Source organism: Glycine soja, chromosome 14, assembly GCF_004193775.1.
Source record: "Glycine soja cultivar W05 chromosome 14, ASM419377v2, whole genome shotgun sequence".
Lineage (NCBI taxonomy): Eukaryota > Viridiplantae > Streptophyta > Magnoliopsida > Fabales > Fabaceae > Glycine > Glycine soja.
Window position 1 is genome coordinate 1,540,046 of NC_041015.1, and position 27,034 is coordinate 1,567,079.

General features: G+C 34.2%; 2 protein-coding genes across 4 annotated transcripts; both read right to left on the minus strand.

Moving 5' to 3' along the window:
* Positions 1-1,331: 1,331 nt before the first annotated feature.
* On the minus strand, positions 1,332-6,345 carry LOC114385480 (splicing factor, suppressor of white-apricot homolog). The gene is given in 5 exon segments (XM_028345586.1): positions 1,332-1,844; positions 1,847-2,912; positions 3,477-4,280; positions 4,808-4,959; positions 5,970-6,345. Coding segments are annotated over 5 exon segments (2,715 nt in total). The 5' UTR covers positions 6,220-6,345; the 3' UTR covers positions 1,332-1,401.
* A 3,845-nt stretch (positions 6,346-10,190) lies between these two features.
* On the minus strand, positions 10,191-25,078 carry LOC114385057 (UPF0505 protein). 3 transcript variants are annotated; one of them, XM_028345001.1, is made up of 23 exons: positions 24,879-25,078; positions 24,035-24,229; positions 23,047-23,077; positions 22,778-22,962; positions 22,029-22,188; positions 21,579-21,675; positions 21,107-21,276; positions 20,363-20,529; positions 19,766-19,951; positions 19,535-19,624; positions 18,953-19,033; positions 17,301-17,444; positions 17,088-17,170; positions 15,297-15,435; positions 15,106-15,189; positions 14,871-15,029; positions 14,695-14,782; positions 13,310-13,387; positions 13,058-13,124; positions 12,850-12,946; positions 11,853-11,969; positions 11,714-11,770; positions 10,191-10,617 (listed from the first exon to the last, which is right to left on the minus strand). In XM_028345001.1, exons 1-23 carry the CDS (start codon positions 24,990-24,992, stop codon positions 10,465-10,467), a joined length of 2,742 nt encoding a protein of 913 aa, XP_028200802.1. In that variant the 5' UTR covers positions 24,993-25,078; the 3' UTR covers positions 10,191-10,464. The 3 variants fall into 3 exon arrangements, with proteins under 3 accessions (XP_028200802.1, XP_028200801.1, XP_028200803.1); XM_028345000.1 differs by having other exon boundaries at positions 13,307-13,387; XM_028345002.1 differs by lacking the exons at positions 23,047-23,077; positions 24,879-25,078 and having other exon boundaries at positions 13,307-13,387; positions 24,035-24,173.
* Between the last annotated feature and the right edge of the window lie 1,956 nt (positions 25,079-27,034).

Consider the following 27,034-nt stretch of genomic DNA (forward strand, 5'->3'; position numbering starts at 1 on the left):
ATAGCAGCACAGCAGAATTTCAATAGGAAAGTCAAGTTCCTTGATTTAATTAAAACTACCATTTCCAATTGATACAAAGCATTTGATTTATATTTACTATGATGTCACAACCATTTTCAAAACCTCAATTGCTTTTGGAGTCTTTTTTTGTTGTTGGAAAACATAGAATAATGCTGAAAGAGTTTAGTGATTCGTAGTACTTATCATTGAATAATATCGTTGTTTATTTGTTGCTATTTTATAGCTTAGACACAATCACAATATTAAACGTAAACATTCAAGAACATGTCTTCTTTACCCAAAAATAAAGAGTATTCATGTGTGTAACTCTTTAAATAATCAAAATACTAATATAAAATGCTCATAGATAAATATTTATTCGAAATGCTCACATATGCTCTAGTTTTGCGAGATATTTAAATACTAAATATGTAAAACATAATATGAATTAAATTATATAACTAAATAAAATATAGTTACTCAATGATTTCTTTTGATTTAGAGGAACTATTCATAAACTTCAATTGAAAATATTCGATGCGCTGATTAGGGTTTTCCGGGAGAGTGAGGACTGGGCTGTGCACGGTGGCGTTGCGAAGCTACAAACGTGACAGAGAGTAAAAGGAAAGCTAGGGTTCTTGGCAACAGAGGAATTATATAGTGTTCTAATACGATGTCATTTACATAGTTCAATGCCCGCCACTGAAATACTTCGAGTAAGTTATAATATATCATAATACCTTGAGTAAAATAAGAGCATAAATAATTTTAAAATAAGTCTCGGTCTTTAATTTTAAACCGTCCAAAAATTTCCAGAATTTTAGATTTTTTTTCTTTCCAAAAATCCTAATAATTTACTCACGAGATTATAATGTTTTGTTTGAAATATATCAATTTTTTTTGCCACATGAAATATATCCGAGATTCCACAATTCCTTTTGATTGAGAAAATAAAAATACAAAAAGATTAAAACAGAAGAGATCAACCAAACACCATTATATATTTATGTTTTATTTTAGTGATTTGAACATAAATAAGAATGCTAAAAACTTATTTACTAAAAATATTATAGTTCATTATATGGTTTTAATATTCCAATTTAACCAATTTATAATCTATATATTTTTCCTGTAATTATATCACTTGTTTCAATACTTACTTTTACCATACCAACTTAATCATAAAATTTATGCGTTATCGCAATTTGCAAAAAAAGAATCAAATTTTGCACGTTTATTATTAATTTTTACCTAACCGTTTCTTTTAATTTTAGTAGACTACTCTAAATATTATTCTTTTAGTTATTACGAAAAAATTCAGGATGTTTCCGTTGGAGCAATGGACTATGATATTACCAAAGAAGTTAAAGCAATGCAATTATTGTCAGCCCCATATAGCTTTTACAAGTTAGCCATCAACATGGCTCGAATTTTGGCTCTAAGCTCATAAGAAACATCAGTTATTTCAGGTGCTTGAGATTGTGCCCTTGCATTAGATAATCCCTCAGAAGCCTCCCTACTAGCACGTCCAACTTCACCACTTACTACTGACTTTTCCGATTTCATAATTATCTCCCCATCCTCCAGCTCTGTTTCTCTTTCAGCATGAGATTTGCTCTTATGCCTTACACTTCTGCTTCTGCTTCGATGCCTATGCTCATCATCAGATGAACTATAATCTTCATTAGAATGGCGAGAATGTCTATGCTCATGGTCTGACAAGTTATCATCCCTATGTCGTTGTTTGGAAGAGTGGTGCTCATCATCAGAGGAGGAGCTATCATATTTATGACGATGATGCCTTGAGCGATGATGTTCATCATCAGAGGAGCTATCGTACGATGATGCCTTGAGCGATGATGTTCATCATCAGAGGAGCTATCGTGCTTGGTCCCCCTGTAAGAATATTTGTCTTTGGAGGAGGAATGTCTTCTCTTGTGCTTATGCCTGTCCCGATTGTGGTGTGAAGCGCGATGAGAGTGATGTTTTTTCCTGGATCTTTTGTGATCCCTCCTATCTTTGTTTTCTTCTTCCTCCTCTTCATGTCTACTAGATCTTGAACGGTACTTTCTTTTTGACCGGCGTTCATTATCATCAGTAAGTTTCTCCTCAGATTTCTGACTTTTATCTGAATTATTATCAATAGAAAGCTTGTCCTCAGACTTTTGACTTTTATCTGAATTATCAACATCAAATGGAACAGAACTTCCTTCCCTTTCTTTACCCACAAGATTCCCAGTCTCAGCATCTGAACCTGAAACTCCAGAGCCTGGTGGCTCGACTGATAAAGCTCGTGATAGTTCACTTGCTCCAACACCACTTTTTAGCATGGCTGAAAACATCTTTGCTCGTTTCAATCTCTCTGCCTTAAGCTTTTGCTCTTTAGTCATGTGTGCTTCAGAGGAGTCCGCCTCACCTGCTGCTGCAATAGCTACTTTTTCTGCAATAGCCTTGGCAAAAGGGGCAGAAGCACTAGCCTTTGCCTTTACATTCAGGTTTTGATTTTCAACAAAACCTTGTGGTTGAAATGAATACAGACTACCAGTCCCAGAGCTGGACAAACACCCACCATCACTTCCAAGGCCTTGACCACTACCACTTGATGTCTTGGTAAGAGCTTCCAAATTGGGGTTTTTAATACCCCTAGTGGCAGCCTGAAGAATAGCTGCAGTTGCTGCTGCATCCATGCTAATTGTGTTTTGAGCTTGCTCTTTTGGAATTGGATCTTGACCATCCTTCTTAGACTTGCCAATAATCATCTGGAACTTTTCTTTTCGGTCCATGTCATATGGTAGATCAGAAGCCATAGATCCATGTGAAAGATTGTCTCTATCTTCATGTACAGCAGTATTATTGTCCCCTGTACGACCTGCTGGATTGTGCTTCTGGTGGCCCTTGCCTAGTAACTTAGACTGTAAACAATTAGGAAGATCAGTAAGTAGCAGCTCAAAGTCAAAATTAACAATACCTTAATCAGTCCCAAATAATTCATGGAATACACAAGGTGCACAAAATCCCTCCAGAACCCAAATAAAATAATTACCAAAAATTGAATTCCATGGAGGAGAATCTTTGAAAGGCAAAATTGAATAAAAATAACCATGACTGTTTCAATAATCCATAATTTATCACAACTACATGGCAAGGCATTATAGCTATACAGAGCATACATGCCACATGCATACAAATTTGCATGACGGACAGAAATACAAACATGATCAATGACTAATGAGAATAACCAACATTAGGGTACTGATAAGTTTGCAGGTGATAATATCAGTCAATTAAATTATGTTTTTGCTTTAGAGGGGAGGGAAGAGTAGGGTAGAAGGCATTCAATCTTGAGTGACATCGATCACATCCTACAAGGTAGTAAAGTGCAAGTGCAGCTAATTTCTCAGTTCTCAGGGAACAATTTGAATCACATAAATTGAAAATTAAAAATAAGTTAATGTTAATAATTCTGAGAAACACACCTCTTCAGCAGTTTGAAGAACTTTCAGATAGTAAGTATGATATCGATTAGATGGCAGAAGAAACGGGAACCTTCCATGAGGTCGATCCTGTTCTGCCAGAACAGCCTCAAATTGTTTTCCATTTTTTAAGATGAACTCAACTATCTTCTCTATAGCTCTCTTTAAATCAGATGGAGGTTTAACAACTGGGAGTTCAATCTTAGCAGTAATCGTCACAGAAGTCTGTGACTTGTTCTGTGCATTAGATACTGAATCCAAGCCATCACCTTTTGCTCTAGCTGTGGTAGCAGTCTTAACAGTACTGATAGAATGATTCCGCTTTATGACAGGAACTTTTTCTTTCAAAGAGGGTACTGGATTTTTAGAAATGCCTCCATCATTCTTGGCCACATCTGAATAAGATTCTGCCTGATCTATTCCTGGAGAAGTATAATTACTAACAGCATCAACAGCTCCCTCACATTCTTTTTTCTCAACATCACAAGTATTCTCAGTTGTACCATCCTCGTCCTCTCCGGATCCATAGACAGATCCAAGCAAAGACAATGCACCACCTGATTGATCAAGCCCCTGAGTCCTATTCATGTCCTCAGTTGAGCTTCCATCATCTTTGTCAACTTTCAGAAGTTCTTGGTGATCAACAAGAAACCTAAAATACGCATGAAGATGATGATTGGGCATCAGGAATCCAAAAGTTGGATTGTCTCCTTGTTTCACCCTCAGAATAATTTCTGACTGGCTTCCATGTTTGCTGACAAATGTTGCAGTCCGTGAAATAATCTGATGTACTTTCTCATTTGGAGGCTGGAAAAGAAAAACAAAAAAAAAAATGTTTCTTCATCAGTAAATGTGAATTTCAAAATTAGTACAAGTATAAACTTAAAAAGGGTCTAGCCAAGCAGAATAATTTAAAAAGGATCTAGCCGAGCAGAATATTTAGACACTTGTATCTTACTAAACAAACACAAGACAACCTCACATATAATTTGGTAATGATAAAGATCAAGAAACAGAACTTTATGAAGGCATGTATCATCCCATTTGCTCTCAAGAAGGAATCAACAAATTTCTATCATCCTAATCCCACCTGCACGGCCCCTTCTCATGACATCAAAAGGAATCAAGGTGCCTGTGAATGGCTACCTTGAGTCATAAGAACTCCATTTATGCTCCGAGCATCTGAAACTTAGACATTGTAAGCCTTAGAATAACATATGTACCCTAGACAATTATCACCTAATCACATTGGTTAAACAATGAAAGGTCAATTAAATTAGTAACATCGGAAAACCACACAATTTAAAGTATATATTAAGACAGAGGTCACTCACCAGGTTATTGAGTAGGCTTTCTGGTACTGGGAATTTAGGATCAAAACTAGACTTGGTATCGTTGTCCTTTGTCTCCGTGGACACATTAGAATTTCCATACGTAAAGGCGACAGCATGAAAGCCAGTTGAACTCACTGGATCTGAACCATAATCTACACACAAAAAGGTGACATTCTTCATCAGAATCAGATATAATATAATCCTCAATAACAACAAAACTATCCAGCTAAAACAGTAGTTGCAACACAACGCCAAACTTAAATTGAAGCCAGGTGAAAACATCCTAACTAGTATTCTGACACAGGAACTGTAGCAAATTAAATTCCAACCTGCAAATGTGGAGCTTGTTGTTGTCGGAAGAAAAAAAAAACACTTGACATAGACTCAAGTGGAAGTTGGATAAAAAAAATGTTGTTCCAACATCCACGGAAAAAAAAAAAAAGTGTTTTGATAGTCATTAGCCAACAAACAACCCACCATCACCTAGTTGCCCCAACTAAATGTCATGTCTAACCAAATATATCAATGTGTCAAAATGATGAGAACAAATTGAACAAACTTGATAGACAAACCTTAGAGAATTACCCGTGACTGATTATTAATAGCCCTTGCTCTATACACACATCACAATATGTCACAAAACAAAAAATAAAAGTCCTCATTGTTACAATAATAAAGATTACGAAGGCAAGCTTATTTGTTGAATAAGATGTTCATTGCAAACCTTTCATCATGCAACGAAACATTCTAGCTAAAGCCCACAAAGAAGCAACAAAAACTTTATCTTAAACCGCTGAGCTCAATCAAAAACCATAGTTTCACTCCCAAAGTTTCCTAAGGACTTCCTCGAACCTAATTAAACAGAACTACTTCCATTTGATTGAACTCTTCTCACCGTAGCCTATATCAAATTAGGATTAACCTTGAACACTAACAAAACATCCCAACTTCTCTCCAGGGAAGAACATAAAACAAGATCAAATAAAAACGCACCAAAACAAAATCAATAACCAAAGCTCCCATAGCTTCTCGTGGTGAAAATATAAAACACAACAACCAACACAATTCCAAATAAAACAGAATCATATTTGGGGAAAATCAACTATAAGAAAGGGAAGGAACTAGAAAGTAAAAAGTATAGAGGAATTGCGTATGAGGTTACCTTGTTGTTGTTCATCGTCGGCAGAAGAGGAAGGGAGATCGAGATAGCGCTGGTGATCGAGGTCGGGTTCGGGCGGAGGAGGGCGGCGCTTGAGGCGCGGGGGGAGGGGAGCGGAGAGAAGATGGCGGACATCGTAGCGGTCGATGGAAAGAGAGTTCCATTCGACCAGAGCTTCCGCTGAGTTCACGAACGCCGCCATGCCGTCGTCGTCGAACAGCATCGCGTGCCGCCCTGCCACCTCCAGATCCATCGCTTCTGCAACTTGGTTGATTATCAAAACGCACCTTCGTGGATCGCACAATCTCTCTCTCTCTCTCTAAAATATGAAAACGATGATGATTACTTGTTTGTCGCTATGGGATTTGAAAATTATGAATGAACGAATTTGGGATAATGACCCCTCGGAATGTGCCCTACCGGCTACCTCTATGCACAGGGCCCAGGTTTTAGCTGGAGTTTTGGGCCTTTGGCCCATTCGTAAACGAATATAATTAATAATAATAGTATAATTTCCATGCATTATCAACCAATAAAAAATCATGATTTTTAAAATGATTATTTTAAAAATTATCAATTTTACCGCGCATAACAATGTGTATATTTTGTTTAAAAAATACAATGTGTATAAAACTTTTACACTATCATCAGTATATTTAAGTTCGATAATAATAGTAATAATAATAATAATAATTAATTTAGTCTCTCTTAATGTAACTATTCTGACTTTGAAACTGATGTAGTTAGTTTAATAATAATAATTAGTTTAGTCTCTCTTAAATCTTAATGTAGCTATTAAGACTATGAAACTGATGTGGTTAGTTTGAATCAAATATCACAATTCGAGAATTCTACAGTCAAATAGAGTTTTCGGAGGTCAACTATAAGTCTATAACCAAAACTACTTAAGTAATGCCACTGCCACCAAGATGTTGAGTTTTGTCCACACTAATACCATGCCAATTTATTTAGCGCGACCCAAGTCTGGTAAATGAAAAGTTTTTGTTTTTTCATAAATTATAAAGTAGGAAATTATGATTTTTATGTTTAGAATATCATTAATAAAAAAAAATCCTGAGTAAACTATGATTTCTGATAATCAATTTTAGTTCACCTTCCGTAAAACACATCCTCAAAGTGAGGGATAGAAATATAATTTTTCCAAGTGTAGAAAAAGTTTTAATTATGTATTTTACATAATTTTTAATTCTTAAAAAAATATTAAGACTAACTAAACATATTAGATATATTCACAAGAATTATGATTTTTAAGATTTTATTTTCCTAAGAATCACGTGTTCCAAATACAGATAAAGTATAAAACCATAAAGATTTATTTAAATTAGTTATATTACTATATTAGTAAAGTTACAAAATAGTGTGCACTCAATCACTATTGAGTAGGCATAACAAATAATCTCATACTTGTGGTTGTGGGTACCGGGGGAACTTATGTTGACTTTGATCAACTATAGGTATTATTCGAATTTTTTAAGTGAAAATAGATATCAAATTATATTTATACACATCATTATTATATTTTTTTTTATAATTTTGTCTCAACATATATACACAATATTACCAATTTTATAAAGATTTTATTGTTATAATTTTCAAAAATATAAATCAATTAACTTAATAGTTAAATAATAAATTTTAAAATATAATTGAATTCTTAATTTTTTATTTTTTATTTATTTATTATTCATTATATTTATATATTGTTTGAATTAAAATATAATTAAAAATTTAATATATAATTTATTTACTAATATAAGTAAATTAAAATTATAAAAAAGTGTAAATTATCCACATATATACTCAAACCTAAGAAAATCCAATAAAAATGGATATTAAAAATTTAAACGTTTGTTTATTTTCAATTGCTTTTGCATTATGCGGGAATCGAGATAGACCACCCCGTTGTCATCTCTAGTAGTGAGGAAATATACCTCATTTTGAGTTCGTTCTGCTTAGATAAAATCAAAGCTCTTCAACGAGAACTCCATTGCACATCGAGTAATTCTTATAACCAAAAGCCTCAAAACTTTGACATTAGCTTCAATAGAAATCTATCGTCTGAGTGACTAATCAGCAAATTCTAGCCAAAATCAAACGTCTAATTATCGTATTCATCCTAACAAAACTCCTACTATGATAATGGTGACGCTTGTTCTTTAATGTCGAAGAATAAATACAAATTGGTTTGATAAAAAGAAAGAAACTATGAATTCTTTTGATCCACACTTTGAAGCTTAAGGAGTGATGCAACAATCTAATTGATTAATGGATTGCTTACTCAGTCTATGCCTCAATCGGACATCAGAAATCCAAGTATGGCAAGACCTTGAATCTATAAAATTTGTACTCATGCGATTGTATAGATCTCTACAACGCTCACACTCTCCTTCGAGCCCCTATGGTGCACGGATTTTCCAGGGGTGCTATCGTGGACGAGGGAGGAAGAGAAGAGAGTGCTGAGGCGCTGATGACCATGGAAGATCTTGCGTTGCCACTTACCACAACTTTGGAGTTTTTTCGGTGCGACTTCAGCGGCAGATCTGACACTTTTTTTTTAGTTTTTTATTTTTTATTCTCATTTATCGTAAAGACTTGTTTTATGTATTGTTGTAGATCTTAATGTTATACGCTATATTCATAAGAAAATGCATGTTATTATAGATTTGAATCTGAAGATCTGTGTTACGTGCAGCGGCTTGTTGCTAAACTTCGAGTGTCAGCACCTCCAGAAGAAGAAGAAAGCTAAGGGAAGGGACTATGCTATTTCTCATTCATTCCATGTCCATGCTGTTATTACATATTCCTATTTATACTAAATTCTATACAACTAATTTTGGCATTTTGTGCTCTTCTAGAATATTCAGCATGCACTCCTGCACTACCCCTGCTTCAAACGAAATCTCTGAGGTAGCAAGCCTCACAATTCTCCTCATGTTTGTTGCTGTTTGCACCCGTGTGTTTGCTGCCCCTATGCCTCCTTCTACCTATCACTCTCAACCCCATCAAAAACACCTTGTCCTCAAGGTGTTAGGAATCAAGCACAGGAATGGGAACAACCTAGCTTCAAGGGTTAGGAACCTCCATAGAAGAAGAGGGAGAGAGAGAGCAAGAGAGAGAACTAAGGGAAGAACTTTTCTGATATATTTTCAGCATCACATTGCAGAAGCGCTTCTTACACTATATAAGGGCTACTAAGGGAAAGTTCCCAATAGCAATAATAAGAAAATACACAAATCTAGGGAATATCCTAACAGAATGATATTCTCTTATTCACCACTACAAAGGCACTACCAAAAAGATACGAATCCTACTACACGCTTCATGTACGTGCGATACATGCAGCATGTGTCATAGCTAGTCACGTAATCCCAGTTGTTGCCTCTCTTTTTGGGTCTCACACTTTTTTGCTTCTTGCAGACCCCTTACTTCCTACAATCCCATATTACTATCCCTATCAATCTGAGTTTAATTTTTATTTATGGATGGTGGTTTTTTTTATTTGGATGTGCAAAAGAATGATGATGGAGTGTGATGGAAGGGAGAGGAGGGGACCGAGAAAGAAGCAGGGTATTTCGTAAAATAGAGAGAAAAATCTAATGTAAATGGTTCTACAGTAGTCTATCGGTGTAATATTAATATACACGGAAGAATGATGAAGTGTGATGGAAGGGAGAGGAGGGGACCGAGGAATAAGCAGGGTATTTCGTAGAATAGAGAGAAAAATCTAATGTAAATGGTTCTATAGTAGTCTATCTGTGTAATATTAATATACACAGAAAAATGATGATGGAGTGTGATGAAAGGGAGAGGAGGGGACCGAGGAAGAAGCAGGATATTTCACAAAATAGATAGAAAAATCTAATGTAGATGGTTCTAGAGTAGTCTATCGGTGTAATATTAATATACACGCACCGTGCAACCCATTCTAAAAGTAGTATTTGCACCATGATACCCATTAGGGGTACCCCACGCAAGAAGCCGCCATGTTTCTCACACGGTACTTTTGTTTCGCGTATTTGGAACAACAACTGTATGCTTTCAAAAGGGGATCGTCATCAGTAACTGAATGTTTTCACTGAATTAAAGGTACTTTGGAGAATTAATGGCGTGAACTCAATCCGTCATAATTTTTTTAGATGCAGTTATGCTAGCCAAAATTAGTTTAACTATTCAGTTAAGAGGAGGATACTAAGGTCAATTGAATACTGTAGAAAATTTAACTTTATGCCCCGTTTTTAGTTCGTTCACGATATTTAGAAGTAATAAATTTGATTCCTAGAGGAAAGAAAAAGAAATAATAAATTTGCAACAAATAAGCCCCCTCGTTCAAAATAAAGAAAAATAAGAGGGAGGGAAAGACAAAAGCTCGTTCCTTACCCACACGGAGAAAGAACATTTTCAGAGAGAAAAAAAACCCAGAGAAAACAAGGTTATAAATAGATGTCACGAGTGACCTATCAGCCTAGATGAACACAAATCATACAAAAGTAGACACCATAGTCCCTACAGAAGTTGGCGATTGCTTGTTTAAAAGTTGAATGGTTGACTGGAGGTATCTGTCTTTGGCACTCAAACATGACTTGGCAGTTTCGACCAGTGTAAGACAAGAAGACAATAACTCATTGCTTAGCTGTCAACAATCAAGAAAGAAACCATTATTAGAAAGCTGAAGTAGAATCTGCACATGATTCAGATACAACTCGGCAAGTTCCAAGCAACCAAATTCATTTGCAATTTGTGGTTACAAGTTACAACAGAGTATGATGACTTTCAACAAGGATTGATCCCCTAACATAATACCAGTTAAGGCTATGCTAAAAATGGATAATTCAAACAAGAATATGTTACGAATTACAATAGAAGATTATCATGGGGACTCATAAGAAAACGCATATTCTGACTTCCTTTTTCTGTTCCATTCAATCATTAGGATTAAGGGGTATTTCACCCATAAGGACATACAAGGGTGAAACAGAACAATTTTGTTGAACCTGAGAAATGAAGCAAACACGTATTTCAATTAGTAGTTAGTTGGGTGTCTATTAGTGAGGGAGTGGGGTAGGTTGGTTGGGTGGGCTGCCAGGGCGGCAATAGTGAAACAAAAAAAGCATATTGCCTATAAATATTAAATAAAGAGGGGAGGTTGAGAGAAATCATCTTATCATTTGAGAAAGGATAATTTGAATCTTGAATATCCAGGGAAATCGTTCGTTTGGTATCTTCAAAACCTAGCCAAAGGCTGCAACCACATTGGCACAGCAATTGGGATTTAGGGTTCATCAATAAACATTCATCCTTTCCCTCATAATTATATATTGAATCGGTTTCTCTGACAAAAACAAGGACATTTCATTTGCTTCTACCTTTTATAACAAAATGCTGCAAACTATATTATATACGTATAGTGAACAATGTTGTACATAAATTTCTGCTTATCGTTAAAGAAATATTAGACGATTACCATGAATGGGATTAATCTCATGGGGATGCCGGGGCAGAGACCATATATATACACATACAGACACACTACAAACCAGTTAATGGGTTAACTGCTTGTTGATTTAAATACCCATTTGCCAGGGTATGATGCTTAAATTGGAAATAGTTTTGTAATGTTTTTAAAGAATTTATAAATTATAATCTTAGTCCTCTTTTTTTCCTTTGTATTTTCTCCCCACGTCAATGATAGTGAGAACTAAGTTCAAAACAACTATAGAAGAGCTTACCATGAAAGAAGATGCAATGCAATTGCAAGCTTCAAGTGCCATAATTCCTCGAGCAGCCTTTATTTTGTTATAATAAATCAGTATTGTTATAATTGGTTAAATAAATCAAACACTATTAATTCAGCCAAAATAATGATACCTGGGAAGGTTCTTGTTGAACGGCACTAAGCAGGTTCTCAAGAACAAGTTTAGACAAAGAAACAAGCTCTTGGTTGTACGATGAATCCCCGTAGTATAACATGTCATTGCCTGGAATCTGGAAAGGAAAAAAAAATATTGTTTTGAGGATTAAGATACAAAAACCATAAACCATAACATGTCAGGAACACCTTGATTTACAAAACCATATACCTTACACTTGTTATAGTCAGTGCAAGTATGAAAAAACAAGTGAAACTAAAGAAAAACCTTCGTTAGAAACCGGTTAGTAGAACTGTTGAAAGTCAAAATATAATATTCTGGTACATGAATAATAGAGGTTTATAGGCAGATGTATAATTAATGTAATTAACCGATAAACATGCATCCACTGTGTATTCAAACACATGGTTTCCAGTCTATTATTCCTTTGTTTCTCCTGTTTTAACAAGAACTAACATCTCAAATGGCATTATAGTGGAACAAGGGATTATGGCTTCCGCAGACTATAGAAATCTTCATTTCAACAACGATTGAATATAGATAATCATATAATAAAATAGTCTCACCTCTCCACCTCTATGTCCCTGCAGGTTTTTTCCAAAGGAAAAGAAAGGTCTTCGCAGGTAAAATGTGACTAATCAACTAGGGAAGATCAATGCATAAGCAGACAAGGACATTACTGAGCTTTGCTTATAAGACAGAAAGCAGGGGAAGTTTGAGAGAAAAGTAAAGGGAAGGAAAATTAGACTCACTAACTGGCTCAGAATAATTATACTACATTAGCTTAACCCTAGACCTTTACTTATACTGGAGCTATGACCACCAAATGACATTTATATCCACTACTTTGGACACAAAACAAGAAGCAAGACTTCTCTAAATACTCTTCAACAAACTTCAATGTTTTGTCCATTTTGGAGTGAAAGAGTAGATATGTCATCTTTATTCCATTAATGCAATTGAAAAGACGAAATGCAAAGCTATACCACTTATACCTGTGAATTTGCATGATATGGCAGTCTCTTTTGTGATAAAGTTGTCAATAATAATATGATAGCAGAAAAAATTTGTGCCCTCATTTTTGGTTCAAACCTGCAAGGGTTTTCAATTCATTCATCGAATAAGATGCACTAAGGGAGAGAAGAGATTAAAACAATAAGGGAAGTATTCTGGGGTGGGTGGTATATCCCAAAGAAAACTTACCAAGACCGGGAGCTGATCAATGTAAATAAGCTATTTGGGAAATAGGTGACTGGTAAACTAAGAGTACCTTCAATAAAGTTGAAGAAAATCATAGTAAATACATGCATACAAGGAAGAGGTTAAAAGGAACTTGATCTCTAACCTAGTACCTATATATTTCTATACAAATTTTAATAATGGAGGCATCCCAGAAAGAGAGATTTTGAAGTGTCTATGTATATCAATGTGCAAAGCTGAAACAATATTTACAACCTGGAACCATAATTAAGAAGCCACATAGCTTTCTAATAGATGAAACTAGTCCTTCAACATCAGTTGGAGTTCGGAAGCCTACAAAATCAAGCAAATCAACAGTCAATTATATTATAAGAATGCTATCTAGAGTACTGACAAAAGTCATTTTTCAGAAAGAAGCCATGGTGGCACAGTTAATGTATTTTAACTACATTAAAAACAAAAAAATGCTGATACAAGCAACCAAAAGACCAAAGAGAATGATGCTCAATAAAAACCCCTCTTGCAAAAAAATGGCAGGTGTCTTACTGTCTTTAACATATCGAAGTATCCAATTTTATTTTAGTTATTTATAAGAACTATTGCTAGGGTACTTGTATTCAAGAAGAGTTTAGTATTGTTTGATCACATTTCCTTTTTAAGTTCTAACTTTTACTTAGAAGCCTTGGGTAACAACAATATAGGGAAAATAACCCTAAAGTTTGGCACCAAAAAATTTCCATTACAGTTAATATGATATTATTAGCCAAATGATAACATAATTTACCACTGAATGACTTTATCCATTTCAGTTTGTATATGATGAAGCATAAAACTAATTTAACCAATGATCTACCTATTTTAGCTCTGATACATCATTTTCAGTCAACTACAAATATATATTAGATTGCTAGTTGCTGACTGGGTTAATCAATAAATGAAGTGAAATGGAAAATATTTTCACAAGTTGCACCTTCGGATCATTTACCATTGCATTATTATAGACCATGCATGTATATAGGTTCTACATCAACATCTTATTGGAGACTTAACTGTATAATATAACAATTTCCATGTTAGCTTTTAATCTCTATGTTATAAGAATCCCCAATCTTTGTTGGGTTTTAGGAATTTGAAAGATTTATGAAGTTCATAAATGGCTTCAAATCATAAGATATTCGATGAAAGGATAAAAGAGAAAATAAAAAAATAAAAAAGATGCTCAAATTATTGTATTCAAATCATTAGATACTCGACAAAGGAGAAAGAAGAGAAAAAAAAAGATTTACAAAGTTCATAAATGCCTTCAAATCATTAGATATTTGAAAAAAGGGGATAAAAGTGAAGAAAAAATGCCCAAATGATTGGGCTTTCTTCAAAACAATTGACTGAATTGAGTTACTAAAAAATATAAAACAATTTATAGTTTGGACAACATGAACAAGTTTTGGTTGTGAATCGTGATAATTGTTCTCAAAACCTTTTAACCACTACTGTTTCATCATAGCACATACAAAATTAACATTGAATAAATTTCACAAAATAGACATGCCACAAGTAACAAATGACAAGGATTCAATTTGGTTCTTAGTACTTCCAAAATGCGTCAGCAACAAATTTACAGGTTTTACATATCAACTAACCATCAATTATGTCTAAGGTATGCAAACAGCTGATTGCTGAATCAATCAATCCATCTGAATGAGAAACCAAGCCCCCTAAGAATGCAACCTGAAAAATTCAAACTATGAATCCATGAAAAATATAAAAGTAGCAAAAATAAATACCACATTGATGTGTCAAGAACTGACATACCTACCTCTGCAGTTTCTAGAAAAAGATCAAACTGCCTGTGAGCAGAAATAGAAGGTATTGTGACTTCACTAAATGTAACACAGGATTTGACAAAATTCAGATGTTTCTTAGCACATTTCAAAGCTTGAATTGCTAAAGAATTGCTAGAGTGAACAAGAGTTTCCTGCAAGAAAGCAAGATAACTTTAACACTTATAGCAGGGCATTTTGCCACAACTTTTAAGAAAAACAAAGACAAACCTTAAGCTCATTTAATCTACCAAAAGCTCCTCGGCAATCAACCAGAAATGCTAAATGGTGTTCCATCTCTGTTCCATAATCTACCTAGTGAATAGAGGCAATTAAGAGTCAACATTCATATCATGGAAAAAACATTACCACAACTAAAGAAAGGACCATAGAGACAAATAATATCAAAAGGAACAGGTTACCATGTGCACAAAGCGAGCTATTGAACATGCCACTTGGCCATCATCATCTTTCATGTTCATAAACTCTATATTATTATGTAGAGCCAGAGAAATTTCAAAAAGCAACTGTATGCTCGTCGGATCACTAATGCGACCATTCCTGCTTGACAAATAATAACAGATAATTCCAGGGTAATGAAATGAATACTTAACAAATTATACTCACCAATCAGAGAGATAGAATCAAGAGTATGTTGCAGGCAGATAGCATATTATGAAACAAAAACATTTGAAAATGCAAAAGTAAACTCTGTAGTGTGGATACATGGTTAAGTTTTGATTCAGGATCTGTATGTAATTTCCCATGGAACTTTTTTTGAAAGAAAAAAAATCCCATCAATTTTAATTGGGTTTCAATGACTTTATTTAATGTTAGCAAAGCTGACTCAATGTCTTAGCCTTATAGCAAGTCATGATTTAAGAAAATAAAAGTTCAAATAAGATGTATTTTTCAAAATTAGATCTAAGATAGTAGACTTAAAAGTGTAAGTCTGTATAGGTTCTGTGATAACAATTATCTACGTTAGTGCAGTCACTTTACAGCAGCTTTTATGTGCAAGTACAGCCTATACAGGGGATTTAGGAGAGGAAAGAAATGAATGGTTATATGAAATTGTACAATATTAGTAGGTATTTTGGTGTATTTAACGCAGCCTAATTTTGAATGGTGAGCTTGGAGAGAAGAACTCAACTTTTGAGTGGATTTAAAATATCATATGCAAAAATGACTTGTTTGGATATCAAATCCAAAGAAGGGATTTCAAAATGAAAAAAATTTGAAAACTCTCACCCCAAAACTCTAGTGCACACTCTATCACTTTTGCACCTCTCTCCTTTTTTCTCTTTGACACCACTCTCTCTTCCACACCTCTCACTGTCTCTCCCTTTCTCTTCAACACCTCCCTCCCTCTCTCTCCTATCTCTCTTTTGTGCCTCTTTCTTTTCTGCATCTCTTTTCTCCCTTTCCCTCTCTCTCTCCCCCTTTCCCTCTCTTTTGCACCTTCCCCCCCCCCCCCCCCCTCTGCCTCTCTATTTATTCAACTCTGTATGGCCTTACAACTCAAAAGAAAATGTTTTTTTTTTTTAAATTGCCACAGAAGTAAAGGAATTTGTTAAATTTTAATATAAAATCATTCACATTTCTTCACCTAATAGATCAAATTTTGGGTATAGTTGGTTCTTCGCATGATATCAAAGCCTCTAATGACCAAGCAGTCTAGAAGTTGATCCTTGTCACACTAATTCTAATAAATGAATTTCAGCACAAGATAAGTGGACTTGCAATGTTCACACTTCAAGCCCCAAAGCCTCTGGCATGTGGAGGCATATTAGAGATGTAATATAAAATCATTTATGGTAGTTGGTTCATGACAGAGTTTGTACACAAATATCAATCAACTCAATTAAGTAACAAAAGTTAAAAAATCTTATTCCTCAAACTCTCAAAGAACATACATAACATATACAAACTAGATGTTGGAAAACCACCTTAATTGCGGTCACCCCTAGCCCATCTTAATTGCAGCCTCAAGGGTGAAGGTTTAGTCTCACATCGACTAGTGATATGGACAAGTTAATATATATAAATGGGGGGGAAACCCTCACCTTACTAGCCGGTTTTGTAAGGCTTAGTTAGGCTCAAACCCAAAATTCTAAGACTACAGAACCAAGGTATGTCACATGTGAGTGTCAATAAGGGTGATATGGAATGAAAGGAGTTGAGCAAAACAAAATGTTTGTGATAAATGGTACCTTGTCGCCATATTAAGGATATGCAAAAAGACAACATCCTGTGACTTGCCATACATTACATCCAAGATTTCAGGAAACTGATCCTACAAAATAATAACAACAACAACCCAAATCACCACTAGTATTTATAGGACATGTATTGAAGAATGAATGATAAAGAAAGACGTAAAAAGAAAGATGATCAAGTACAACAAGATATTATTAGGAACATACCAGAGAAAACACATCTTCCAGATGCTTAAAATGAGACAGAAGCTTCACCACAAGAGATTGCAAGCTCGGCATTTCATCCTCTGTAACTCCTTTATTCCAAGTACGCTTTGAAATGCCTTCCAAAATGATTTTCAAATGGTTATCCTGGCATAAACAATTGTATTTAGAGGAAAGATTACAAAAGAAAATATTAAATATTATTCTAGTCATTTGAAAGTAACAGGTATATCAATTTGCAACTAAACTTTGTAATCAGATAACAATTTATCCATCAAGGACCAGAGTTTAAATCTCAATATTTTCTATGGAATTTCTTTAAATTGTCATATATATGTTTGACTGACGATTGTCTACTTAAAGAACATACCAATAGATAGAAAGAAAGAATGTAAAGAAAGGAGGACAGGAAATCGTCCTTGCACAAAAAAGCTTAGAAACTTAGTTCCAGAATTTTTTTAGTTATAGATCTCTTGTTACTTTTGGGGGATTGGCTTGTACTTAGCTTCCTTATCATTTCAGTTCATAGGTACCCTTACCCTATTGACTATTTAATCAAGACAAGTATTATTGGTAATTCATTCAGCACTAAGGAATCAAATTCACTAAATTCTTGCTAAAAACACTTTGCCATTAATTTGTTCCAATATGGACATCAAGCTTCATTCAGAAGGAGCACGTTCAATATCTAAGAGATTGGAATCAAGCAAGTTGTAAATTAAAAATTCAAAGCCTGAGATTTAGCAAATGGGATTTACTGGGAAGCAACAAAGCTTGCCAGCACACCCACCCAACCTACAAAACTATAATATGTCGATATACTGTGTAGATCTAGATGATGATGACACAAATGCCAAACATTGGCCTTGTAGGAAACATTTGGGTAATATAATGTTAACTGCCAAGTCAAGACAATCATTAGTTGCTCCTAAAGAGTTTCAAAGCTCAAACCTCTCCTTGCTGAAGACTTACGATTACTCCTACTTCCTTTTGTATCTCTTTTCTTATTTAATTTTATTAAAAGAATTTATTGTGAGAAGAAAGGATATGATACAGAAGAATTGTTCTTTCTGTCTATTTATTTAATTTTTTATTCCTGCATCAAATTTACATTTACATTATAGAATGTCAATCAACTGTGATTATCAAATTAGCAACAAAAGGATAAGAACTGCCTTAAAGCCCAGCTTAGCCTTTGAAGAAGTTTTAAAATTTATGTAGATTTAAAATTGCATAGATAGCCAGAAAAGAAAGTTGTGTAGCTTAGAACATGGATCCTATTGAGCTCACTAAATTAATCAAACGTGCACCATAAAACCAATGCCTTAAGCAGACACAAATTTCAGTGCCATGGTAATATTTAACACCTGTTTATCACAGCTTTACAAGGATAATTAGTGCCACTGTTCCTTAAGCAATATAGTTAGTTAAAAAATATCTAAACCTTAACATTTAATATTTTCTCAGAGAAATAAAAAGGTGATTACTACAAATGCATAAATTTCAGCCAAAATCATCTATACCATGTAAAATGGTCAACAGTTTAGTGCACCCAAGTGACCCAACAAAGAAGATACATAATGGCATAAGAAACCTTTTTCAGAAGACATGGAGAACTAATAACAGTCTGATTCTACTCACTCACTTGAACTTACCATCTGATTCTGAAGAATAAGATCAGTATAAGCATCTACAACCTTCAGGTATTCGTCAAGGCTATCATACAGAGCAATAACCTAAAGTTGCAGCCAAATTAGAGAACAAATGAAATACCTGGAGGAAATAATGACAGTTGAAAGCATGCTTACAAATGATGTCCAGACTACACATTTTTTACAGAGGTAAAAATTACCATATACTCAAATTGACCAGGAGTGGAGAGCATAGATGTTGGATAAATTACCAAAAAAAATATCTTGATGTAAATAACAGGGATTACTGGTATGTTAAAAATTAAAAATGGGGAGATTTATGTACAAACAAGTGAAGGTATATATTATTTATAATATGCTAAGGGGAAGAGTATATGATTGTTTAGCTTTCAATTAATTATATAGAAGGCTAGAATCAACCCCCAATTATCACCTTACCACGAGAGGAAACAACAAAGAAAATACACAATTTCCCCCAAGGTGTAGATGGACGAAGAGATGAAGATTTAAAAATATATGCAATGGCAAAGAACCTAATAATGTAACTCTGAAAGGATGCAAGATGGGCTAGAATTTTACAAATACCTGAATAACTTTATCTAACACAGCATCAACAATATCAACAGGGGATTTTCTTTCGTACAGCCTGAATCCAAGCAATCTGTAATTCATATGCTGTATCACAAAAAAGAAGAACATTAAAACCGCAAATTGGAAAAACTTAAACGAAGATGCCTCTATAATAAGGTAAAATGGTAAATACTTTATAATGTGTACAAGAAGTATCCAGGTATGATAGAAATTGCAAAAGTATACCTGATCAAAGGAATTATCCTTGCTAAATTCAATGAGATGAAGGATCTGCACAACATTGGAACTAACTACTTCTATAGGGAGTTCCTTCAGTAAATGATGAAGAATGATTGAAACACATGAAACACTCCCCAAATCCTGTTGATTCTTCATCAATCCAAACTCTGATAAAACTTCATTGACTTGTCTCTTTAGCACAGTTAGACATACTTAGATCAGCATAAAACATAGGATATAGAGGGGAGAAAAGCAGGAAAAACATTAGCAAACTGACTTTCTTTTTCCTACTATCCAGTTTTTGACAAGATAACGAAAATAATTCTTCATGAAGATTAAGATATAAGACTTGAGTTTTCATTATGATAATGAGAAGAACCCCAACCATTTAGCTAATTATATGTGCATACACCTGTTTCATGAAATTTCAACCTGCAATTCCACTCCCTTGAAATGCTCATGGAAAATTCAAAATAGAAGAGCAAACATACTAATCAATGAAATTTCAATTATACACTTTTGTATAACAAGATATATGGAAATATGATCATATATAATACATCCAAAACAAGTATACTTTTGAAGAGAAACTTCATCACATACCTGAGACAACCCAGTAAATATACACTTCATAATATACTCAATGGTTGGTTCCATCAGACTGACTTGCAATTTTTTGTTGAGTTTAACATTTTTATGAGTTCTTTCATTGGCTGACAAGATTTGCATCAAAACAACTCTGATGTCATTGACACATGTAACAAGATAGCCTGTTCCAGTTGCACAATTTATGAAATAAGTTTTATGAAAATAAACATGAGAAAGAAGTATGTAACAGCAATCGGATATATTAAATTCAGAATGAACAAAGTCAGTGACCTTTGCATCCCATTTCAGAAAAGGAGCAAGAGAAAATTAATCAGAGGCAACTAAGCACTGCTATAGAGCACAAATTTTCATATAGGAAAGAGTATGAAGCAATAATCTAGATTCATTGATTCTGTTTTATCAGTATAACTAATACAATGATGTGTTAACCAGCTGACTTTTCACATTCTAAACAACTTTCTAAATTTGGCAATTTATGGAAGAAATACAAGAACTTTAAACCAGAGTATTTGTGACTGTACTGACACCAAAGAATATATAATATTTCACACTAAGGTCTTGGATTACAGTTCGTAAGAGTGTTAGAGCATTATGATAAACAATTGCGTATGTAAAGGTTAGACCAAAATATATCTAAATACATACAGGTCGTATTTTAACAATTAAAAGGGGTCCATCTGCTTCTTGTTTACATTTTCACACATCTTAAGGATAGATATATAATATCAACAAAAATACCTATATCATGTGAAGGCAGCTTCTGAGCACAGTGAGCCATATAAAGACGGCAATATGCAGATGCTACTGGATCTCCTAATCCTCTTATCATCATTACCAAGCGTCGGAGGCTGTCTAAAGGTTGCTCAAGCAAAAACCGCCAGCAAGGCAATATTGCCAGCTCCAAGTAACTAGTACAATTTCAGATAAACAGTCAGCAAATACCAGTCACTGAGAAACAGTCTTTAGTGCAACAGCTTGTTAAAATTCAAAATGTTATTGACAAAATCTTTCAAACTTTTCTGAAAATGTCTATATTGTAGCAACTTTTCAAGCAATATTGACAGAAAAAATGCTTATCAGTTGTCACATCACATTAAACATGGCATCAGAAAGTCTCGAACCAACACAAACAGAAGAGAAGAAAAATAACTTCAGGGGAAAAAACATGTACAGAATAAATTAAATACAGGGCATAGGATAAGAACTTCACATGCGTGGAAGAAGCTCTTGCACAGCACCAATTTTGTTGAACCAGTTATAGCAAGTTTCTTTGGCATCAGCACAAATATCCCTTGCTTGAAAGTTTTCTACAAGATTCAAATAAAACATTTAAGAAAAAAGATGTGACTTCTAAAAGTGGTCCATTTATCTAATGCAGATCATCAAGATTGTATAACATGTACAAATTAGTTCCTATAAACAAGATACAAGATACAAAATGAAACATATTTGGTGGCTTCTGATGTTTGAGATATTCAGAACCTTTTTGCAGTTAAAACACAGAATCCTTAGTCTTCAAAACATTAGCATGAAAAAGATTTAATGTTGAAAAACTATTAGCACCCTCAGACAAGCCACAAGCTTAACCTGACTAAAATACATAAATACAGATTATGGAAGTAAACAACATTTTGTGATGAGTTTCAAATTGACAAAGGACCTGCTAAGTTGCAGCGTAAAGCTCCATCTTCGGAAAACTCAGCTTTCCGCTTTATGCGTTGCCAAACCAGGTTCCCAAGCATATCCATGATATCTGTGACAAGAACAAAAAGTGTAGGATAAAACTCAAATACTGACGTATCCATCAGAAGCTTAGCAACCTGCAAACAGAATAATCAGTTTCAGACCCTCGTAATCAATCATAATCAAGACAAACTTAGACAAGAAATGAAAATAAATCAGTATGATTTCACTCCCACTCCGAAACTAAGTATAAAAACGAGTTATATTTTAAATGGGTAGGCCCATCTCTCTAAGTCCCTAGTATTTTAAAATCTTGTTAAACCAAATTAAACAACATTTGTATTCTGGCATATAAATATTACTAAGAGTAAAGAAAGTACAGGCGGAAAAGAAAATACAAAATGGCATATCCATTTTAAAGGGCTCGTTAATCCCTACACTATCTGATAAAGGGGAAAATAGATTATCCCAGAAAAAGGGATTATCCCAGGTCTCTCCCACTTTTCTGATGAAGAGCTTCTTCAATCAGCCCACCCAATATTTCTTCAACAATTTACTCGACACCCTCTCAACCCCCCACCTTCACAATTGTTTCCATCTCTCTCTCCAGCTAAATGGAATAACTAAAACAAAAATGTCTCTTTTTTCATTTAAAAAGCCAAAAGGTGATTTCACTCATACAAACTATAATGTTGAAAAGAAATCATTAAATACATCAAAGTTCACCTTTATGGATAACTTTAAGGATGTCACTCGATCTTCAGCAAGCCAGGAACGAGTAATTTCATCTTTGAGTTCATGTAGTCGAGAAACATACTCCTGCCACGTAATCGTCTTGACACCCTCGTCTGCGAATTTTTGTGGATCCTCCAATTCCTCCAAGTGCATATTTGTTGAAGATTTCTCAAGTACTGAAAATTGGGAGGTCACATAACTAAGTGAAGATAAATAAAGGATAAAACAAAAGGAAAAACAATGTAAAAATATTGCCATACATTTTCCACTTCTCGTTAAAACATCGGGCATCTGTAATTTAAAGAATAAATAATTAGATAATTATAATAAAAACTGAAAGGGTTAGAGATAAAGGATCAAAACTGGTTTAAGAATATAAGGGATTATTTACCTATCTTACTTTAAGACCTATCCTCTACCAATCAACATTGCACAATAGAAATTACAGATGTATGTTAGTATATAGTAATTAACTGCTATATCTTACACTTCATAAGAATATTTCAAAGTTTGTGAACTTTTTTCAACAGAAGGTTAGCTCATATGAGCAGTGTTATCTGGCAACTAGCATAGGGCCCTTAAAATGCAAAATCATAAACAACAATGCCCATCCCAAGCTCGATTCATTATCTTTATAGCTGAGAGGTGGAAAAAAGAATAATTAAGGAACCTAAGGTGAAATATGAGATGTATTAATAAATGGTTGAATATTTAGAAATATCTTGGTCAATATTTATTTTTATGCACAACACATATTCACAACTTTCCCAAGTCTGCTCCAGCCAGATAATACACCTCTCCCTTAAAAATGTTTAATGATTGATATCCGTTAATGTAGTCAATTAAAATGTTTTAATCACATGGAAACCAATAAAACAGTATCAGATAGTTCTACTGTTTTCCATACAGAAAAATGTCTGGCCTTTCCCTTGCCAGCTAAAACAAAGACACGGAAAGAATGAATAACCCTTGCAGAAGGAGGTAATGTCCAAATTCACACTGGTTGAACCTAACTTGCCAGCAGTATCAAAATTCACATCTATGATCTAAACTGATCTACCACCACTGACAATTAAGAATGTTCAAAGCCAATCTACAGTGTCATCACAATGCATGCTTCCATCATATGCAGCAAACTGTATTTGCCCTTAGCTATCTTAGATACCACAATATTTTTATTTTAATTTTATATGCAGTATATCTTTAAAATTTATGTAAACTAGAAAAAGAAAATACTGTAAAACTTACTGAAGCAACGGAAACCATTTTGGAGACAGGAAACCTCTGCGTTAGTAATCTCCTGAAAGAGGTCCACTCCTTTGTTGGCATATGATCAGCAGCTTCATTCAAGTTGTCATGATCAGGAGGGGCGGCATTTGCATCATTATTAGTTCCTCTCAGTGGATCATAGAAATCAGTGTTCCCACAATCTATGGCATCAACCTAAAACAAACATATCAACAAATAAATGAATACTGTCAAAAGCGCAAGATATGTAAAATTTTACCGTCACAAATCAACCTAAAAAACACGACCACAGTTTTTTATATATATTTTCATTAAGCAAGTCAACAAATATTTTCATTAAGCAAGTCAACAGAAATTAGTAAGTCCTAAATTGTAGTTACTTACGAAATCCTTCCTAGTTCCCGACCTCCCCTCCTTTCCTCAGCTCTTAGTGCACTATTGCAGTGTTACATAAACTACTGGCATGCAACTCATGACTATGATTGTTTGAATATATATCCAGATTACATCAGATTTTACAGAACTAATTACACTCACATCACTCGTTTCAACAATATCGAATCATTAGACTATATGAAACAGGATAAAGGTATCTACACATGGAAAGTTCGATAGAAGTTAATTTAACTGAATGATTAAAATCCTAGGCGTTTTCTTATTTCAGGATGATACAACTGAATCCTAACTCTACGCAATAAAAAAAAAACTGATATATTTCGTGGTGCATCCGAAACGGTGAATGCAACACCGATTCTGGATAGTCACAACAACTGCTCAAGCAAGGTAGCCTAATTGTTAACAGAAGAAAAAAAAATTGCGAGAGAAATTGTGATACGAGAAAGACCTGGGAGAGAGGTGGAGGTGGAGGTGGAGCAGAGAGAGGATGAGCTCCGGCGCGTAGGCGAGGGAGCGCGTGAGATTCAAGCTCGGCACTGTAATTTCGATGTCTGAACTCCATGAAGAGAGAGAGAGAGAGGGAGGGATTCGGGGTTTTGTCTTTTGTTTTTTTACAGTGACTTGGACAAGGAAAATGCAGGATCGGTGTGAGAAGAAGCTGGCTATCAAATTAATTTTTTTTTTACAATTTTATATTTATATATTAAGATATATAAATATCAATTTTTTTTCTTTTAGTCATGTACATTTAGAAAATGAAAATGTTGCTTTTTATTTTATTTTAAGCTTTTGAAGACATTTCTTTCTCTATACGTGGTTCTCAATCTCATCATCATTCATAGTTACATTTGAACTTTTGTTTTCAGCTACATAAGTTTAGAGTTTAAAACATGAACTGAAATTCAAAAATCAATTGTATCGCAGTTAAAAAAAATCAATTTTATCATCTAAAATCTTAAAATAAATAATAAGATATTCAAAATTAGTTGTCAATAAGATTAATTAAATAAAGGTTTGAAATCAGCTACTCCCATTGCATGGCTCTGTCCCGACTCAATTAACTGAGTTAATTTTTTTTTAATTCAATTAACTGAGTTATTTAATTATTAAGAGAATATTGTATTGAGATATTATTATCAATAGAACCTATTTTTGGATCACTATTATCAGTAAACCTGTGTGACTAAAATTAAATAAAATTTTATTAGTACACAAAAAGCATATGGTTTAGGATTCATGGAAACAAACTACAGAATCCACCAACAAAAAAACAACAACGCAGCTAATAGGTAAGAAGTGATAAGTGATTACTAAGTCAAAAATAGATTGGGTTAAAAAAAAGTCAAAAAATAGATAAAGACAAAATGACTTAACCAAAGTTTGAAAATTGTTGGCGGAAAAAGCCACAAATTAAGTCCTCCTACTAAAGGATTTGGCTCAAGACTTATAACCAAGGTCAACCCACAGTTATGACTATTTTAAAATTGTATGTTTTTAATTATTCATAAAAATATTTTTAACTCAACATTGATTAGAGTATTTTTAATTTAAATCTCGGCTATAGTTATTTTTACTCGACATTTACTAAAGTATCTTTAACTTAGTCTCAATTAAGTAATTTCAACTCAATCTTAACCTGAGTAATTTTAACTTGATCTAAGTCAAAATATCTTTGTATGGTTCTTATTTAAAGTATTTTCACCTCAACCTCGACCAAAGTACATTCATCTCACCCACAGTTAGAGTATATTCACCTAGGCCTCGCATGAGGGTTGAGGCATCTTTAGCCTAGCTTCGACTAGGGCATCTTATGCTCAGTCTTAGCCATTGCATATTTGACTCAACCTCAACTCGTGCATCTTTGATTTAGTGCACCTTGGGCTAAGCCTTGATTAAGATATCTTCAACTTAATCTTGACTAGCCAATCTTCATCTCAGCCTCAACTAACTCATCTTCAACTTAACCAATACATTTTTAGCTTGAGTTCAATAAGAGCATCTTCTGGCTTGAATTCAACCATAGCATACTCAACTTGACATCAATCACAATACCCTCAACTTGGCTTAAACCAAAGCATTTTTAACTTGATTTTTACTTAAGCATTTCCATCTTGACTTCTTTAAAGTAATTTCAACTCGAACACTACCAACAATTTCAACTCAACCTTGATCATACTAATTTCAGCTTAGACTCAAGCAAAAAATCTTCAACTTAGCCTCGACCAAAGCATTTTCACCTTTTTCTCAATCAAAGCATTTTTACCTCAACCTCAGCCAGAACATTTTCACCTTAGCCTCGATTAAAACATATTCAACTTGGCTTATACAAAACATCTTAATTAAAACCTTGAGTTAAATTTTTTGGGCCTCAGAGCCCTTTTTGCCATGGCTCACACATGCTAGCCCAATTAGGGTGGGTTGAGCAATTTGATAGTTTTACTACTTGTAGATAGTGTCATCTTCATTCTTGCATGACTAATACATTTTCCCTTTAATGTAACTCTAAAAAAAAAGGTGTTATATGATATTTTGCTTTGCATGTATTGGCTTAATGTCTTAGTTGCCACCAATTGGGCTAATGTAGTTGTGTTAAAATATGGACAC

Coding starts and splice junctions, on each gene's coding strand:
- LOC114385057 (XM_028345000.1), bottom strand. CDS start 24,992: ATGGAGTTCAGACATCGAAATTACAGTGCCGAGCTTGAATCTCACGCG. Junction 19,034..19,534: donor TGTTAGATAAAGTTATTCAG/GTATTTGTAAAA, acceptor CTGCAACTTTAG/GTTATTGCTCTGTATGATAG. Junction 10,618..11,713: donor GCATTGCATCTTCTTTCATG/GTAAGCTCTTCT, acceptor GATTGTTGACAG/CTAAGCAATGAGTTATTGTC.